This window comes from Chaetodon trifascialis, chromosome 13 (assembly GCF_039877785.1).
Source record: "Chaetodon trifascialis isolate fChaTrf1 chromosome 13, fChaTrf1.hap1, whole genome shotgun sequence".
NCBI lineage: Eukaryota > Metazoa > Chordata > Actinopteri > Chaetodontiformes > Chaetodontidae > Chaetodon > Chaetodon trifascialis.
The window spans coordinates 21,441,414-21,459,584 of NC_092068.1; the positions used below are offsets into that span (position 1 = coordinate 21,441,414).

Here is an 18,171-nt window from a genome sequence, read left to right on the forward strand (position 1 = left end):
GTTTGTAAACCACAGACAAGTAGCGGTTCAAATAACAGCCAGCAGAGGGCGCCAATACGAACAGTACATGTCTGCTTTACAAATGACCAAAACCTAAAAAGTAACAATTAAAAACAACATAATCCACTGAGTTGAAACCTCTCACTTCAGATCACATAAATATGCTGGTTTGAGAAATGTTGTCACTGCGTGTCTTGTTTTAACACTGTTTGTGTCATTAGAGTCCTGAAAACGATCTTTTTAGCAGAAATCTGCTAAACGATCTGCCACTGCATCAAAATTTTTACAGCAAAATCTTGCATTGAGCTTGAGGACAAAGAGTTTACTTCGTTAGGAGGTGGCAATATACTGTTAAAAAAAACAAAGCTACATTTGTTAAGATGGACCCCTTGCTGTGTGTGTGTTTGAAGGAGGGAAATTTGGCCCAGTTGACAGCTTGATAATAACCTTTTATGATAGAAGTGCACACTCACGCTCACACATTCATGCACAGACAGGAAAAACAAAGGGCAGCACAGGCTCACATACAAGCATCCAGGTTGTAAACAAAACCTTTTTTCTTTTCTTTTTTTTTTTAATCAAAGACAGGAGTATAAAACTGCACTGCCACAGTGCGTTCTTGAAAAGCTGAATGGAGTCACTACTGCATTAGAAAAAGCAACGTTGACGCAAACATAAAAGGTGGGATAAAAAAGTTAAAAGGATTATATTACAAAGCCTTTTGGAGTCCTGAGTTTATCAAACATAAACAAAACAGACAAAAAGGCCAGAGTCCACATATCATAGATATACTTTAAAGGATAAACGAACACAATAAACAAGATTTTTCAGACGAAAGAATTTTCCTGGTTGTTCAAAGACGTCCAGCAAAACCGGCAAAGTCGAAACATGTTTTCAACACATCCATGGCTCTCGTTTGGGACAGTACACATGATGCAGCATACGTGTTGTTGTTGACAGCATGTACAGTTTCAAATGAGGTGCTCATCGTTTGGGAAAAGCAGCATCTTATTGTAAAGCATGAAATTAGACTAACTTATACACAATGTCCAGATGATTGTTTGAGAATCTGTCTGAGGAAACGACAGCACGTGATGGTTTAAGTGAAGTTTTCCACACAGGAAATGAAAGTATAATCTCTCAAAATAACACTTAAAATGTGTTTGTGATGCTCCAAATTAACACCAATGTGCCCCATCCCCAACTGGACGCAGATGTGAGGAGGATGACCGTCAGGCGTGCAGGTGGACGACAGTTCAGCTCCCGTTTTAAAACACACTCTTCATCAAATTCCCTCTCTTTGCTTCAAGAGCCCGTCGTCTTCCGTCCATTACAAACCGTTGCCGGCTGACATCACGTCCTGAATGTAAACTCGAACCTTGAATTACTTGAGTAAGGATGATTTGCTTTACGAGAACAAGTGACAACTGGGAGCAGTCCAGTACAACCACAGTCTTCTACTGTTGGCCACTGAACACTTGTGGGTTAAGTACCTTGCTCAAAGGCACCTTGGCATTTGCTACTGAGAAATAATTCACTCTCTCTTACTCAGGGATTTAAACCCAGAACCTTTAGGTAACAAATAAAATCTCCTCTAACCTGTAAGTCACTGCCTGCCCTGCACCTAATTCTTTATTTATTTAGATAAAAATGAGAAGAAATAACTTAATTATGGGCTGACAGTTTCAAAATCTGCTTCAGTGGGTTCAGTTTTCCTCAACCATGTGTGGTTAATTCATGGTGGGCAGGTAGGATTTTAAGAGCTGCTACAGATGTCTGTCTGACTGCTGACACAGAATTGACATAAAAAAAGACAAAGAAATGGACTTGTGAAGCAAAATACCTGGAACTGAACCCATCCAAGGTGTGTTACATGATTTTACATTTGGATTACATTTAGATGCCGGCGCAAGACCAGTTTATCTGTGTCTGTGTGGCATTTGAAAGTGATGCTGATTGTAGTTCTGGTTTAAGTCTGTCCGGCCTGCTGTGAGAGAAAAATAAGAAAAGGCTGAGGTCCTGATGCACACACAGCACTTTGAGGCAAAGTGAATAGATTCCAAACTCCACCTGCTGCTTTCAAAGTTTTACCAGCCAAATATTAAGAATATCGTCACTACAGTTGGCTGTAGTGGAAACATTTACCAGCCACAAATCAAACTATACCAGCGCTTGGCTAGTGGTAATTAAAAACTAGGATAATGAACAAAAGTTCCACGCCAGGAAAGTTTGCTTTTGCATCTGTTTCTCTTCAGACGGCGACAGACTGCAGATGTTCAGGATTCAGTGTCTTGACGTGGGCCAGAATGTAACTACCACAGCTGAGTGTTGAGATCAATGCAGCAGTGCTTTAACGTCCACTACATCCTCTGAAGAACGCTCAGATTGTATAGACATTCAATATGTAAAGACCCCTTGAGGCATATTCACATCACAGCAGAAAAACAAGGCAAGCAAGTGTAATATTTACTGCTCCAGAAGTCCCAGTGGTGCTATGCTAAATGGTGCCACCTTAGCTACAATGCTAATGTTGCTAACAGCAGACTGCTATGTTCCACAGACTCAATAAGTGTTTTTGTAACAAACCCGGTGGCCTGAAGAGGTCACACAATCCTGTATTTTACAAGAAAAAAGCAAAAATGATTGAAAAGTCAGAAATAATAATAATAATGTAACAGAAATAGTTCGTTCTTGCATCCTTGTAACCATCTGGTGACCCCTGAAGGTGCCAGTGCACTAAATCACGAGTGCTCAGTGATCATGTTCAGCATCCCCTCTCACTGGTTTCACCTCCAAAAAAAAGGTGGGGATTAGCACCACCCACTGACTAACTGCTGGTATAATCTGGATGTGGCTGGTAAATTTTCCTGAATTATGAAACACTTAGATGGGTAAACAACTGGCCTGCCTTCTGCTCCGCACTGCAAGCTGGCTGCTAAAATATTGAAAGAGGCTTGAGGTTTTGGATTGTTCGGGGGGGATGTTGGAATCCGTCAGCCGCGGTCACTGAGAGGTGATCCTCCCCTCCACTGCTCTGGATCATTGCAGAGATTTGGCTGACGTTCTCACCAAGAGCAGGCGGCAGTTCGGTGCCTTGCTCGAGGACAGTCTGACGGGACTTCTGGCTGCAGCTGGACTCATCAGCTGCTGCAGGTGTTCTGTTACCTGACAGTCTCTGCAACCGTAAGTCCACCCCCACGCTCCCCAGCAGGCCCGGCAGCTTCTACCGCCGGGGCTGGTGGCGGGAGTGGCGAGGCAAGGACGAGGGGCTGGAGGAGGATGAGGGCGAGCAGGGCGACATGGACGCCAGGGAGGCCGTGGCAGCGGCGTCCTCCGCCTCCTCCAGCTCTCCTCCTCCGTGGAGCTCCTGGCTGACGCTGGACTGTAAGGCAGCCGGGGTCAGCCACTCTTTGGGCAGGCAGCTCTGGAGGAATGGCACGCAGGAGCTAAAGTAGGCCAGACGGTTGACCCAGCGAGGGATCTCTCTGCCACACAGGATCTGAGGAGAAGTGGAGGGTTGTTTTATTAGATGCAGCACTTTTCTTGCTCAACGCACCGATGGCAGCAAGCAACCAAACAATATGGAGTTCAGTGTAAAGTTCAAGGGCATTTGGACACGTGCACAGGAGCTTTGGATCAAACCTCTAACTCTGTGATTTGTGGGCAACCTGCTCGAACTCCTGAGCAGAAAGTGCCGTTTGGCAGCAGAAAAGGTGCAAACCTAAAATAAAACACAAGCCTGCGGGCAGTCACATCACGAGGAGAGCGAGGCAAGCCGATGAAGATGCACTTGTGTAATAATCAATATTAAAATGAACTTGAACATAGTTTGTGTCCATTCACAGTGATTCATTATTTTGTTCAGTGAACCAAAATACTTTCATGACGGACACATTTTACTTCTTCCTGTTTTGTTACAACAGTGTTGTCAGCAGGCATGAGGGGGCAATCAGAGTCTTTTGAAGCAGAGCTGAGCTTACTGTGGAAGAAAAAAAAAAAGCTGAACTAATGATAACATCACTGGAAAATACATCCTGCCATTCTCTTATGAGGTGGCCCACGTGAAAGATGTCAGAAGCTTTGAGGAAACTGATTACACTTCCCGTCTTTCTATGTCTTGCGCCTCTATGCTAACAGTTCACTCATCTGCTGGTTGATCTTTTCTGGTGGATTCCTCTCTCAACTTTCAAAGCATGCAGGTACAAGCAGCGACACCGTCAGCGTGAAGGCAAATCACCATCTCTCATCTTTGCTCTTGCTTTTATGGCGTTACAGGACGAGTGGCTTCCAAGAAACTCAGAAGTGTTTCCCAGTCAAAGGGATTAATTGTGCTTTTATCAAAGCATTTACCAAAGCTGCTGATAGGCAGGAGGAGACCAGAACAGCGGCTTTGCTTTTTCACCACAGAAACATCTTCCAATGCAGTCGATCCAGCATGTTGTGCCACGTCATACGCAGCCAGCGGACCATACCGGACGTCACGCTTCGTTTTGTAGCAGCAGTTGCTTTAAGGTTTGCTCACCTCCCTCAGAGACGAGTGTGTTTTGACAGAATGAATCACAGGCTCTCGAAAATGCGAATCGCTCCGCAAATCACTTCGCAGATGATCTCACAGATGAGCACGGCCTCAGCTAAGAGGAGGCAGTCTACATCCAGTAGAGACGAGCAGCTAATCCATAAAAACATTAGCGGGTGTAAAAAAAGACGTAGCTGCAGAATTCAACAGCCGTGCGTGTTCGGAAACACTCATTTACACTCACAAAGCAAGCTCTCAGATCACAAACGGGATTTTTTATAGCAGACAATGAGAACGATCCCTCATAAAAATAACTGACTAGTAGCTGAGAGACGACAAAAGAGGAAACGAGAGCGAAGAGGCTCCTCTTCAGTCTTTTTAAACCCTTCCTCCATGCAGACCTCCTATCTGCACTCAGCCATTTTTTGGCCACTTGTAGGCAGTGCTGTAAACACAACATTAACTTTATCACCTACAAAGTTGATCTGGGGAATAGTGGCTCGTATATACACGCAGGAGAAACATTAGCATTCATTTGGAGAGGAGTTTATGGCCAACACTGATATTTATTCTCTGCTTAGAGATAAGAAATCCTCTACGTTCAACAGCTAGTCGCTAACTTTTCTACCATTTAGCCCACATGCCAATAATGACGCTGAGCCACTGGGCACGTTCAGCATGTGGAGGAGAGGAGCAGGAGATCAAACTACCAACCCGCTCTATCGCCCCAGTCTGTGTATGAGATGAACACCAGACAGATGATCTACTTACACAATGAGACATGGTGTTAAAGGGTGTTAACAGAGTGCCGTGCGTTGGTTTGCTTTTAAAGAAGAGGACTGACATCAGAGCCGCACACGTCAAATCTTCCCTCCAGAGAATGAATTGCCATGCTTGGCCTTTCAAAGCCGCTGCAACCGTCCGTGTGACCGATCGTTTTCTCCTCGCTCGCTCTTCAAGTCGGCCTCGCATGTTAACGAGGTTAAAGTAAACATGAGAATCAAATCCTTAGGGCCAGACCGCTTCGCTATGGTATCAGCTGTGTGTGTGTGTGTCTTTAGTCTCATGCATCTGTGTGTGTCTGAATTTATGTGTATTATACTGATGTAATGTATTTTTGCATTCATGTACATGTGACTGTCTGCACTTTAAACTGAGTATTTCTCTTGAAGAATATCTTTTCATGTAGCATGTACATCCGTGTACATGTATTATCACTGTATGTTTTGTGTGTGTTTGTGTGTGTCTGTTTGCCAGCTGGCTCTGCATGTCTGGACTTGTATCAGTGTCTTAATCCCCATCTCATTGCTAGATGCTAACTGTAAGACTCCTTGCTCATTAGTCACACCAGGATAAGCCGATTGAAAGTACACGCTCATTCACACACACATTTACACATGCACACACACACAGCCAGTTCAGGTACTTAGACTCAGAAAAGGAAAGACAAAGTAAAAGACATGGTTATTAAAGAAACAGTTTTTATGCACCTCATGTCAGGTAAGCTCAGTTTAGCAGTTTAGCTGCGCGCACACAAACCTCTGACAGTGCTGAAGAGAAGTGGTTGCAGTTCTTGTGCATGAGGTGGTAGGCGTTGCCCTTGTACTCTTTCCCCATCTCCTCCACGATCCGCTCCACATCCTCCTCTGTGAAGTCGGTGCTGCCCAAGACTATGGCTTCTCTGCAGAGACGAGAGGGGAAAGGGTGTGGAGGCAGGTGTTATTACTCATCGACGAAACATCAAGACCTACTTCCAGGAATTTTGTTTCAACCTTTTTTGCACAATCAATGGGCCTCACTCAAGAACAAACAACTCATACAAACAGATTTGTTCTGCATGAGGCACTCACCATTTTTCTCATACTTAACAAAATTCATGAATGGTCCAGACCTATCGTAGGAGTCATTAAAGGATATTCTGCCTTGCTTCATTGATTTAGGAATCATAATGCCTCAATCTGAATGGATTTAATCAGCACTTTGAGATAAATGCTAAACCATGATGCTAACGTGGACATCGACAATGCTAACATACTGATGCTAAGTAGGTATAGTACTCACTATGGTCACTATCTTAGTTTGGTGTGTTAGCATGCTAACATTTGCTAATCAGCAGGAATAGTCCTTTGAAATGGATTTAGCAGATCCACTCAATGACATGTCACAACTTTTCACCTGAATTCACCCGACTGGTCTCTTTAAAGGTTAAGGGGAAGAATATCTTGATCAAATGTTTGGCGCTGGGAGAGTCCTTGATCCGCTCCACATTTGGCAAAGAGACATCGCGCTGGGTGATATGTAGGCATTTGTACCAGATTATCCACGCTTTTGCTCTAGTAGCCTGCATGGAGACAGCCATGTGTCTGAGTGTGTGTGTGTGTGTGTGTGTGTGTGTGTGTGTTTGTGTGTGAGCCAGGCAGAGTCTGTCTAAAGCCACAGGGCAGATCAACTAGAGCAGAAGTAATGCACAGCAGCTCTGGGTACACACACACACACGCGCCCGCACGCCCGCACGCACGCACGCACACACACACACACACACACACACACACACGCGCACAGGGAATCCAAAAACGTATTGAACTGACTCGCTGCTCGACTATCTCACCATCACAACAGACTCGAATTCATCTGCAGTAAAATTCAGACACGGCAGCACAGCACTGATGGGAGAGAAAGACAACACATTCACAAGCGCTTTCATTTCAGTTCAGCTGCATCAGCTTATTTTCAGCTTGAATTCTTGAATTTTTCTGAAATCACACAGTGGGTTTTATACAGTTGGGTTTCACAGACCTAAAGCTGATGCAGCATGTTCTCTCCCACCTCATTTACTCATGTGCAGGATCAAATGATATTCCAAACGTTGTACAATGTACTGCAACACCACAAGTCTTTCTAACTACCATACAGTTCAAAACCTCTAAGCTTTAAAAACATATGGTTTCTTGCAGGAACGCAGGTCTGGATTTCATTATGTGTACCGATGTACATCAACATGGGGAACTCTGCACTCGGTCATGCTGCACTTTTTTCCATTTCAGAGTCACAGCAGTCAGAATCACGTGCAGACAGAGGCGAAATGTCATTTCTTCTCTCACTCTTTTCTCTGTCCAAGCCCAGTCAGCTGCCACGAACCATGAACAAAAAAAGTGTGAAATTATCAAATGTCTGTCACATGCTGCAGTCTCATGCTCTCCACCCATGTATTTTTTTTAATTGCTCCGTGCTGCAGCAGCAGTAAGCAGCAGCTCTCATTACAGGAAGGTACCAGCTCACTGACTGACTGCTTGACTGGATACACAGAACACATCTGGACTGTCTGTCTCGTAGAGTGAACTAATTAATGACTGGCTAACAGAGCGACACTGATTATTTGTCTGACCGTTGAGTTCAGTGGGTAAGTCATGACCCAAACACTAATAAAAGTTTATGGCACTTGGCAACAAAGTGTCTGTGCAGATAATCTAATAATAATAATAATGATAATGCTCATAATGATAATGCATGCAGCAGGTCAGAAATCAGGCGTCTCTCAAACTTGCGTGGCTAGCTGTTAACTACTGATAGAAGTTGCTGATTCCTGCATTCCTGTTGTTTTGGAGATGAGAGGACAGAGCACAGCTTTTCCCCACAGCACAAAACAGTCTGAATTTAACAAAGAGTCAGATGTTCAGCAGTGGTAATGAGCTTATTTAGACTTCTGGAGGCTACTTGGTGTTTGTTTCAGTTTTATTTTAAACACAAGGCTGCATCTCCTTCCTTCCTGCTGTGACACTCGCGATGCTTGAAGTCTCTCTCGTGCACATGCATACATCCCATTGGAAACTAAGTCTGCGTTCTCCTGAGGAAGTCAAGATGAGGACGTGATCTCCTGCCAGGATTGACTGGGAAACACATTTCTTGTTCTAACGAAATGACTTATAAATCCAGCTGCTGGTTGAGTGGCAGACAGACTGGATTGGTAGATTAACCAGCTCACTGCTAATGGCTACTTAACTGTCATAACATCTGGCCTGAGCACATCTAAAACACACACACTGGTTCATTACGGGACTACCTCACTGGCTCGTTGCGAGCCGTCTAACCAGTTGCTCACAGGCTGGATGAGCTCAGTGGACCACTGAAAGCTCCTGCTGGTGGATGACATAGTGGGTGGTGCTTGGTTTTTGCTGCTCAGTTTGGCAGTTTAATCTGACGTTCATGAGCCAGGTGCGACACACTGGACAGAAACGTTCAGGTCGAGTCAATTTTCCGTGCTGTATCCATCATGCGATTGATGTCAACTTGCCATCTGCGTGTATGTACCATCAGGAAACAGAGAACATGTGTACACCTGTGATTCTGTGCATATAAACACCAAACATCCCATACTTACTTGAACTTAAAGGTCTCGCCAAGTTCGGTTGCGTCACCTGGTGTAATCTCAAAGATCCCTGAGAATGGGTACGGGTGTCCACCATAGGCAAACTCTGAACACACACACGACACAAAAACACACATTTGAGTACCAGCCATTCTCATGCACGGAGCCACATACACAACCGCATTGCATCTTTCCTGAAACACCATCCACAGGAAGTCACGTGATATACGTGGCGTCGTATTTCTGGGTAATCTTACCTCTTCCATAGATCTCAATCCCTGAGTGAAAGACTCCGATGCCCAGAGAGCTGGTAAACTCATTGATCCAGTACTGAAGAAGACAGAGACGGACACAGAATATTTTTACACTTTGTGCTTTAAGAATTTTTTCTTTTCATCCCATTAGAAGTGTATTTCAATCCCCAACCCTGTGAGCAAGTGAAGGTCACTAACCAAGCGCAAACAAGAGTATCGTTATACATGTTGCTCTTACTGTTGCTGCCTTACTGGCTGCAAACGCTGCAATTCACACTTTATTACTGGCGCTGTCAGACTGTCCTGAATCATTACGTCACTGAGCAGAGGAGAATCCCAAAGTGCTAAACCATTCATGATGCATCGCACAGATCACAAAAATAGACCTGATGTGGAGAAATAAATTAACATAACAGAACAGTGGCCCGTCCTGTGATCCCAGCAGAGATCTGAGAGCCTCTGATGTTTACACGAGCTCTCTTACACACACAGACAATACACAGCACACAAAATCAATAAGCGCAGCAGCAGTGACATTACCGTCCATCTTTTCAATGAGTGTCTGTCTAACATCCTGAGGCTACAAGGCGATTGGATGGGCTGTTGCTAGGCAGAGTTCACTTGTGCGGGGGGGGGGGGGGGGGCAGGGGGCTGTGGCAGGGAGCCTGAATAAGTAAATTCATAATATAATTAGCTACATTTTCATTACGGTTACTGAAATCACTCAGTGTTTGGGTCGGCTGCCTTTCACATAAGATGCACATCCTTGGCCAGATTAATCCATTAATCCATTTATCATTTCCTCTACGAAATGTCAGAAAACAGAAAAAATTGCGCATCACTATTTCCCAGCTCAAATGTGTTTTGCCCCATTTACAGTGACAGTGGAAACCAGTGAACAGAGCTGAAAGGACTAATTGATTCAATGGAAATCATTTAAGTCATTCAATAGCTGACCCTACCCCCTCCAGTTCCAAACAGTGTCTTTTTGTGTGGATTATTAAGTGCATTTATGGGTGTTTTCCACATTTAGAAACTAGAGCTAATGATTTATGATAGCTGACTTAAAAGATGAATCAAACTTATTGTCAGTTAATTCTCTGTTGATCACTTCAGCCCGTCTTATTTTCTTTCTTTTACAGTTCTCCACCACTACACAGCAGAGATCCCAGAATAAGATCCTGATGGAGACAATTTCACACCAAACTGATCACAAATTACACGTTTTTTTTTTGTTTCAACACAAGAGCAGCATCAGGTGGATCAGCTGTGGTATCGTATGCAGGCAGACTCTCCTCTGAGCTTCAGAGACTATTTGCAAAACATATTTAGCGATCAGGCAGCAGCGTGATAACCACAGCCAGCTATTTAAAAACTAGTCCTTTACTTCCTCTCTGTTTTTATGCAAATGCAAAATGTAGCTGCACACGTTCAGCAGAGGCAGAGCTGGCGGTCCTCGCCACACATTTGCATTGCAAATTGCTCCCTCTGCAAATTGTTTGGAACAGCTTAAACACAAACTGCGATCATAAAAGTAATGAGGACGCTGTGTCTGCCTCAGGCTGTTAGCATTGCAGAGCAGGTGTGATGAGTGAGTGAGGGAAAGAGTGTTTTTCTGAGCATTTTACTGTTTAAGTTCAGTTTGATGTGAGCTATTCACTACTTGTTGCACATAAAGTCAGGTAATAATGGACTGGTGGGTATTAAAGTTTATGCTGCTGCACTCACTGTAAGTAAGTAATGTAGTGTCGCTTTTCTGACCTGAGATGCAAACTGTGAAGGGTGTCATAACCAGGGTGAGTTGACTGAACGGTAAACTTCAACCTGTTAATGAAGTTTTGAGTCTCTGAAAGTTCAGGTTCATGCTGTATGTGAATTAATGACAGGGTGAGGAAGGCAATCACATATAAAAAGCTATGGACAAGACCTGACGGTAATAAAAAGAGAAAGATTTAGATTGGCCTAAAACATGCAAAATATAAGTGAGTTTGTTCCAGTTCCAGTCATTTTCCATCTCTGTCCACAGCCATGGTAAATCTACAGCATCAAACAAAGATCTCATTAAAAGAAACTTCTGAAACTGGCCTCGTCGGTGGTGACCTGATCATCCTACCGACAAAGTCATCAAACATTTTCCCACCATCCCACCTTTTCTTTCTCTAAAGACCGATAGTCCATTGGTGTGCATTTAAGACTGACCTTCAATGATCTGTCCCAACAGAAACCACATTAAGGAAGTAAAGATGACATTTGAAGGGAGCTTTTAAAGGGGACGATCTGTTTTTACTCTGCTGGAGCTCCACTTTGTGACACAGATGGATTCTGAAGCTCCAAATTACTGAACAAAAAGTCAGTCACGCTGCCAACTCTAACCTTTTGTACAACCGTCTAGCATTATAAGACACACACTCTACACACTTTGTTTTTCCTCTACAAGTGCAGTTAGGTGTAATTTAAACTGCGAACGCAGATACAAGACACTTAACACAAGACTCATTTTCATTTCCTCAAGTGGAACTTTTGCAGTTAATTCATTTTGAGTTTAAACTTCCTTTAAGTTGAACTTCCTTGTCACTTCACTTTATGCAACAGTTTTTGTCTCAATACATTTTATAGTTAGTATTTATGTTGGTTTATCATTTCCGCCCTGTATTTGAGTGCATCTGTTCTTGTATTTCGGCTGCAGTGACAGCATGGGATCAAGAACATTTACCTTAAATGACAATCGTTCCACTAGCAGCTCCAAATATTTGTCAGTACTAGCAAGCCATCAGCAGCATTCCTATCATAAGAGCTACAAGCGGGACGATTATAGCACTGAAACTGAACATCTGTCAAGTCTGCAGAATTGAATTTCACGTTAATTTCAGTAAGACATAATCCTGCAAATAAACAGGATCCTGTTCGCTGACAACAGTCCGACACATCTCACCTTAATGAGCAAAACAAACAAGCACCACTTGGAATCAAAGTTGGTAAAAGTCAGTCTGGGATATTTAGCCCTTGTTTTATGTAAATATGACAAATAATGCAGCAAATCACAGCATGAAAGTGCTGAGCCAAGACGGTTTTCTTGTGCAACGTCTCACACTGCAGAGTATTTCGGTTTCCTGACCTACATAATGTAGAAATGTTGCACACAAAAAAAAAAGCTTTTGCAAGAGTCAGCGAACGGCTTTACTTTAAGACCGGGGAAATCTCCTTCAAGGTCCACTTAATTAGACTTTTCTCCCAGTTTTCCAAAGTCCAACACTGATCCCGAATCAGCTACCGCTTGTCATTTCAGGGTGTGCACCGGAATGGAAACCTAGCTTGGATGTGGACTAAAGAGGGATGTGTGTGGGTCACAGGATTCATCAACTTCGATAAATCACGCTTACAGTCCCAGAGGATCAACATTAAGTTCAAAAGCAACTACAGCACAAGATCTCCTCGTGTAATTTCCAGCATTGCTGCCGGCAGGGGTTTTCCTACAAAGAGCCGATCTCATCTCATGAAAGAACTGAGCAAAAGCAGCATTACTGAAATCCTGTTTGTATCAGCGCTGTGGTTGTTGTCTGAGCCCGAGAGTAAGAGCCATCTGTGTCTACAACAGCTGCTTCTCAAAGACCGAAGCCTGGGCTGCTGTAGTCTTCTAGTCGGCTCAGAAAGTCACAAACTAAGTGTATCAGCTTTTCCCCACTGCTTCATTTCTCTATCCAGAGCTTTTCCGAGAAAGTGAGAGCTTTAGGTAGATCCTGTTCAGAAAGCTGAAAACTCTAAGAATCTCAAAAAGTCACAAAGCTGCAACGAACTTTAGATATGAAGGGAACCCGAAACATGAATGTAAGCAAGTATAAACATACAGTTACAGCCACGGGGTGAGTGTGTGTGTGTGTGTGTGTGTGTGTGTGTGTGTGTGTGTGTGTGTGTGTGTGTGTGTGTGTGTGTGTGTGTGTGTGTGTTGGGGGGGTGTTAATCTGCTAGTTTAGTATGCTACTCCCCCCCCCGTTGGTGAAATAAGACTCTTATCTTAGCCCTCATTACTTCAAAGCTCGTTAAAACCTGCCTCCTCCACAGCACAGAGAGGAGCTGAGTGTGTGTGTGTGTGTGTGTGTGTGTGTGTGTGAGAGAGAGAGAGAGCATGGCAGTAAATGTGTGTGTTTATGAATGAATTAAAGACAGAAAAGGGGAGGGAGGGATGAACGAAGGGAGCGGGTGCTGCAGTTAAAGCCTGTATACTGAACGATCCTGTTCCACACTTTAGTTCAATGCTGTCATTTTCTCCATTAACGATTAAAATCTCTGACAGTGTTAGACAGAACGATTAGAAAGGAGATATGAAGTGTTTGAGCGTGAGCATCAGACGCATGCAAACTGAACTGAAAACACAAATGTAGGGAAGGAAATGGCTAAAAGCCACAAGCTAAATGCTGGTACATTTCTGTCATGCTCCAATCAATAAGCTGCTCTGCTCCAGTGGAGCCACAAAACTATTCTTAGGTCTCGTCCACACGTACATTGGTATTTTTGAAAAGAGGGGTTTTCCTCCATCTCAAATCCAATCCACGCGAGCAGATTAAAAAAAAAGGTCCGTCAACAGGTGGTGGTATAACCCTAACCCTAAAGCCATGTTGGCCAAAAGGCCAGGCCAGTCGTGCCTTCATTCGTAAACTCACAGCCAGATCTCGCCCATGAACAGTGATGTTGGCGGTGGGGTCTACATCATGGGGGCATTGGATTATGCAGCAGTGACCTCCATAGCACATTCTGACGCCTCTGTTCCTTCATCAAAGTGGAATTTTAACTGAACATTTCTGTGTAAACATGCAAAATGTAAACATGCACAGCAAACAGTCTCTGAATATCTTCAACCTGGAAGGAGTTTTCCAAAAGGTCCCTTTTCAGTGACCCAGTGAGCATTTGGGTGTGGATAAAAGGCCAAAACATGTTGAAAATGCTATGTTTTAAAAAAAAAATACCCATTTAGGTGTGGATTAGGACGCAGCACTAAACAATAGAATCCTGTTTTTATAAAGTTCAAATGCCATGAGAGCTGATTTACGACAGCCATTGATCTGAAAATGGGACTAAAAATAGTGGAAATAACTTTTCAAGTCTGGCTAAATTTTGGATCATCACATTGATGCAAAAATCCTGAAAAACAAATGCAAAGTCAATAACTGATAAGCCATCGCAGGCAGTGTTGCCGTTTATAACCAGAGATATCAGGATAAACAGCTCTCATCTCCAGCTACATCCCGTCTTTTTACCAAACCCTAACCTACAGCAGTTTTGTTTGTGGTTCTGGTTGACTTCTGTCTTTCTGTATCGTGCAGTGTTTGTGACATTAGACATGCAATGGCTTCCACCATTGGCTGCATGATACTCACAACCTGCTCTGCTGAGTGTCTGACTATGCGACGCTGTTAAACCTAACACGTCCTCTCACGCTGCATACAGTAGACCACGGTGCTGGCTGGCAGGCAGACAGGTGGTGCGCAGATAATGCTGTCTCATTAGAGCAGCGTACTAAAGCACTCAGAGCTGGCCGGGAAATCCACTTAGCAGAGATGGGAGCAGGACGGCGGGGAGGACCTAACAGACAGGGAATTGTGGAAGAAAAAAGGATGGTGGTGGTGGTGGGGTTGGGGGGGTTGTACTCAAGTCTGCACATATATTCCTGAAAGCCATGTGACAGCATTGATCCCGCATTGGAAATTTTTTGACTACATGTTCAGTGTCTCACTTACACCACGGGGAGATGTTGCCAAATACAACTGTGCCACCATGCCGTCCCCCTGCCCCCAACCAGGCTGCACTTCTTGCTGCCGCTGTTCATTACGTGGTGTGAACATCTGAGATAGTGACGCAGATCAGGCAGCGTGTCGCCATTGTCTTGACCTCTGCCTTTATCTGATCTTCACAGCCTCCTGACTTCCTCTTAGACAAACAACACCAGTCACTCAACCGGTTACAGGCGAGTGAGCACATTTCCCACCTGCTCCTTTACATTTAAAATCATCACTTTATTCATCCCACTTTAACTTTAGTCAATCAAGACTCAGAGAGGACCAATCAGCCTGCTGGCCTGCAAACAGTCTACACATTGTTAGTCACTCACAAAGTGACTCAATGATTCAGTAAGCACATCATGCAGCACTCACTGGAATCGATCTATACGCCACAACTGAAAAACATTTGGGCACTATAAACCCCATCTCATTTGTTTTCTATGAGACAGTTAACCAATCAGCACACTGCAAGTCTACCTGCCAGTCAGTGAGCATGCATCAGCCATAACCCCCAACAGTCAGCCGGTCACTTTTCCTGGAGTACTCAGGTCAGAAGAGCCTAATCAATGCACAGAGGAAGCGTTTAAAGTAGCCATCATCCCACTCACAGCATGAGTGCTAGCATGCTACTGCAAACAAGCCAAAGTCTTGTTCCCACAGTAGCACACACAAAAATACAAACACCAAAAATATTTATGGGTGTGAGTGGATCTGTGTGCACAGGCACAAACCACAAAATTCTTTAATAAGTAAAATGTGCACACCCGCTCTGTCTCTCACACACTCATATACAGACACCGCGGATGTAAACCTCAATACAGCGAATCAATGAACTGAAAGCACAAGAGTGATCGTAACTGTAAAAGGAAACTGTGCATGTGTGTGTTAGATTTGTAGCCTTTGCATGAAAGTGTGCCAAGGCCCCTGCAGCTGTGCACGTGAATGGAAGTGAGACAGAGATAAAAGCTCTTCAGTCTTTCCTGAGAAGAAACTAATGTGAACTGCAAGTCGAGCGAAAAACAAGAGGAAGTGAACAAAGAGGGGGAGGAGGGAAGAAAGAGAGAGGAGACAAGAGGATGACAGAAGGAAAGAAGGTAAGGAAGTGGGATAGGAAGGAGAGCAGAGTGTGAATCTGTGACTGGGGAAAGAAGAAATGATGGAAGTGACCGATTATGGGGATAAATATGGTTATATATAAATAAGTGTTATGCTGCAATCGATACTGTACACCGTGCTACTTTATTCTACAAGAAAACACCTTTGTACAGATCCTCAGAGGACTGTGCTGCTCTCAGCGTTAATCCATAAAAACAGCCTCCAACCTGCAGACCTCAAGCTTGTAATGATATATTGACCATCAGCTAAAAGGGAACACAACGGCAATAAATCAGATTAAAAATAGGAGCAAAAACAGGGGCAGGACAAAAGGATCATATTGAGGCAGGAGTCAGGAACTCTCTCTGATTCCTCGTGGTATCTTCTGAACTTAAACAAAGTATGGGAAATGTGAAACGAGACAAAACAACTGGATTGTAATGAGGAATAAAAGCCTAGTTTATGGCACAAGCGTCTATTATGCCAAAATACTGCCTCAGCCTGTTTAATTACCCCGAACAAGACAATTCCCGCTTTAAGTGAAATCCATCCGCCGCAGGAGATCCACATCAATCAATGATTCATCAGCAGATCAGTCAATTTGCAACCCCCCTACCCACTGACTCACTCCTGCATGGTGACAACACACTGACTCAAATTCACTCGCTGTCTCATTCTGTAACAAAGAGACCTACATTTTCCCGGGAGGAACGCACACTGGGTGAAACTGTCAGTTTACCTTCACATCCACGTGTTTACCATTTTCCTCTTCTCCTCCTGAGTGAACTGAAATCCTGAGAAGCAAGACTAGGCTTTGTTTAGCGCCTGACACGGGCTGACGGATGCAAAAGGAAACACTTGAAGAAATGGTGACTCCTTGGTCACTGACTACTGTAAATGTTTAATTTCTGTCACTATTCTGCTTTGACAACAGCAGCTTAGAAAGTCCAGAAAATGACCATTTTGCTCCGCTCCTGATATGGCAACCCAGTACTGTCAAACGTACATGTGTGAGTCAGATACCGGTTAAATTCATTGTTGTATTCCTACAACTTTTTGAGCTGCTTTACCAGGCATCAGTTGATAATGACATTTTTACAGGTGTCTTCTGTTAGTGCAACCAAACACACCAACAAAGTTCTGGTGTTTAACATTATTTGAACAGTGAAAAAGCCTTTCCAAAAGCACTTTATGCCAAGAAAACTTTTGCGCGATTCTGCCGCTCGCTGCTGAAAAGTGAACCAATTATTAAAGGTGATATTGTATTAAAAAGAGCAGTTTGGTGTTTTGAATGCATGCCGAATTGTAGAGTGGTGCATAATTATCACAAAAGGATGTTCAGTGAGTGAATTTTATCTTTCTACACCTGCTGATAACTAACGCAGCATTAAATCGCATTTTCTATAATAGAGTTTGGCGCTGCGTCCTTACATTGCTGACATGCCCATATTCCTTCAATGAAGTAGTATACACGTATTAAAACATGCATCTTTCTGGCTTAACCAGGGTCTACCTTTCTACTTACCATATCATAGACGTTTAGGATGATCGGCTCGTTTGCCATCACTGGCATCAGGATATTCTCCCCCTACGTCCCTTCTTCTCTTCTTCCTCCTCCGCACACCCCCTGCCCGTTCCTTCGGTGCGGGATCCAAACTCTCACCCTCCAAAAATAGACCTTAACTTACTCCTCCCCTTATCCCTGGCACTTTCACGACAGATGACCTGCTCGATAATTCAATTTCACAACCCGGTGTAAAAACGCTTGAGTTCCGAGGATGTTTTTACCGTCCAACATCTGACTGGCTTTGTCCAAATCCCCCCGTCTCAGAGCAGCAGCAGCAGCGGCGGCGGCGGACAGATGAGACACCCGCTTGTCAAAACGAACTGACTTGCTAAACCCGTTCAGCTAACGTTACCGAGGTCGAAGTGAAAAAGCCGACTTTACGGAGTAAATTTTGTCTTCTTGGGGGCGAGTTAGCACGGGAAAATCGCATGTTCATTTTCCCAAACGAATTATCCAGCAAAATGACATAACGCTGAGATATCATAACAGAATTTGTCCACTAAGAAATACTTGCTGCTCCCGTATCAGCTAGCTAACGGTAGCGCTGGAGCTGGCAGGCAGGATGCGACTGTTGGGAGAAAATTGGACGGTGAGTGGGC

The 18,171-nt window shown here is 43.9% G+C and overlaps 1 protein-coding gene across 1 annotated transcript; it reads right to left on the reverse strand.

The window, feature by feature from the left end:
* Nucleotides 1-576: 576 nt before the first annotated feature.
* Nucleotides 577-18,142, reverse strand: desi2 (desumoylating isopeptidase 2). The gene is made up of 5 exons (XM_070978147.1): nucleotides 17,531-18,142; nucleotides 9,140-9,212; nucleotides 8,895-8,988; nucleotides 6,056-6,197; nucleotides 577-3,499 (listed from the first exon to the last, which is right to left on the reverse strand). Exons 1-5 carry the CDS (start codon nucleotides 17,576-17,578, stop codon nucleotides 3,224-3,226), a joined length of 633 nt encoding a protein of 210 aa, XP_070834248.1. The 5' UTR covers nucleotides 17,579-18,142; the 3' UTR covers nucleotides 577-3,223.
* Between the last annotated feature and the right edge of the window lie 29 nt (nucleotides 18,143-18,171).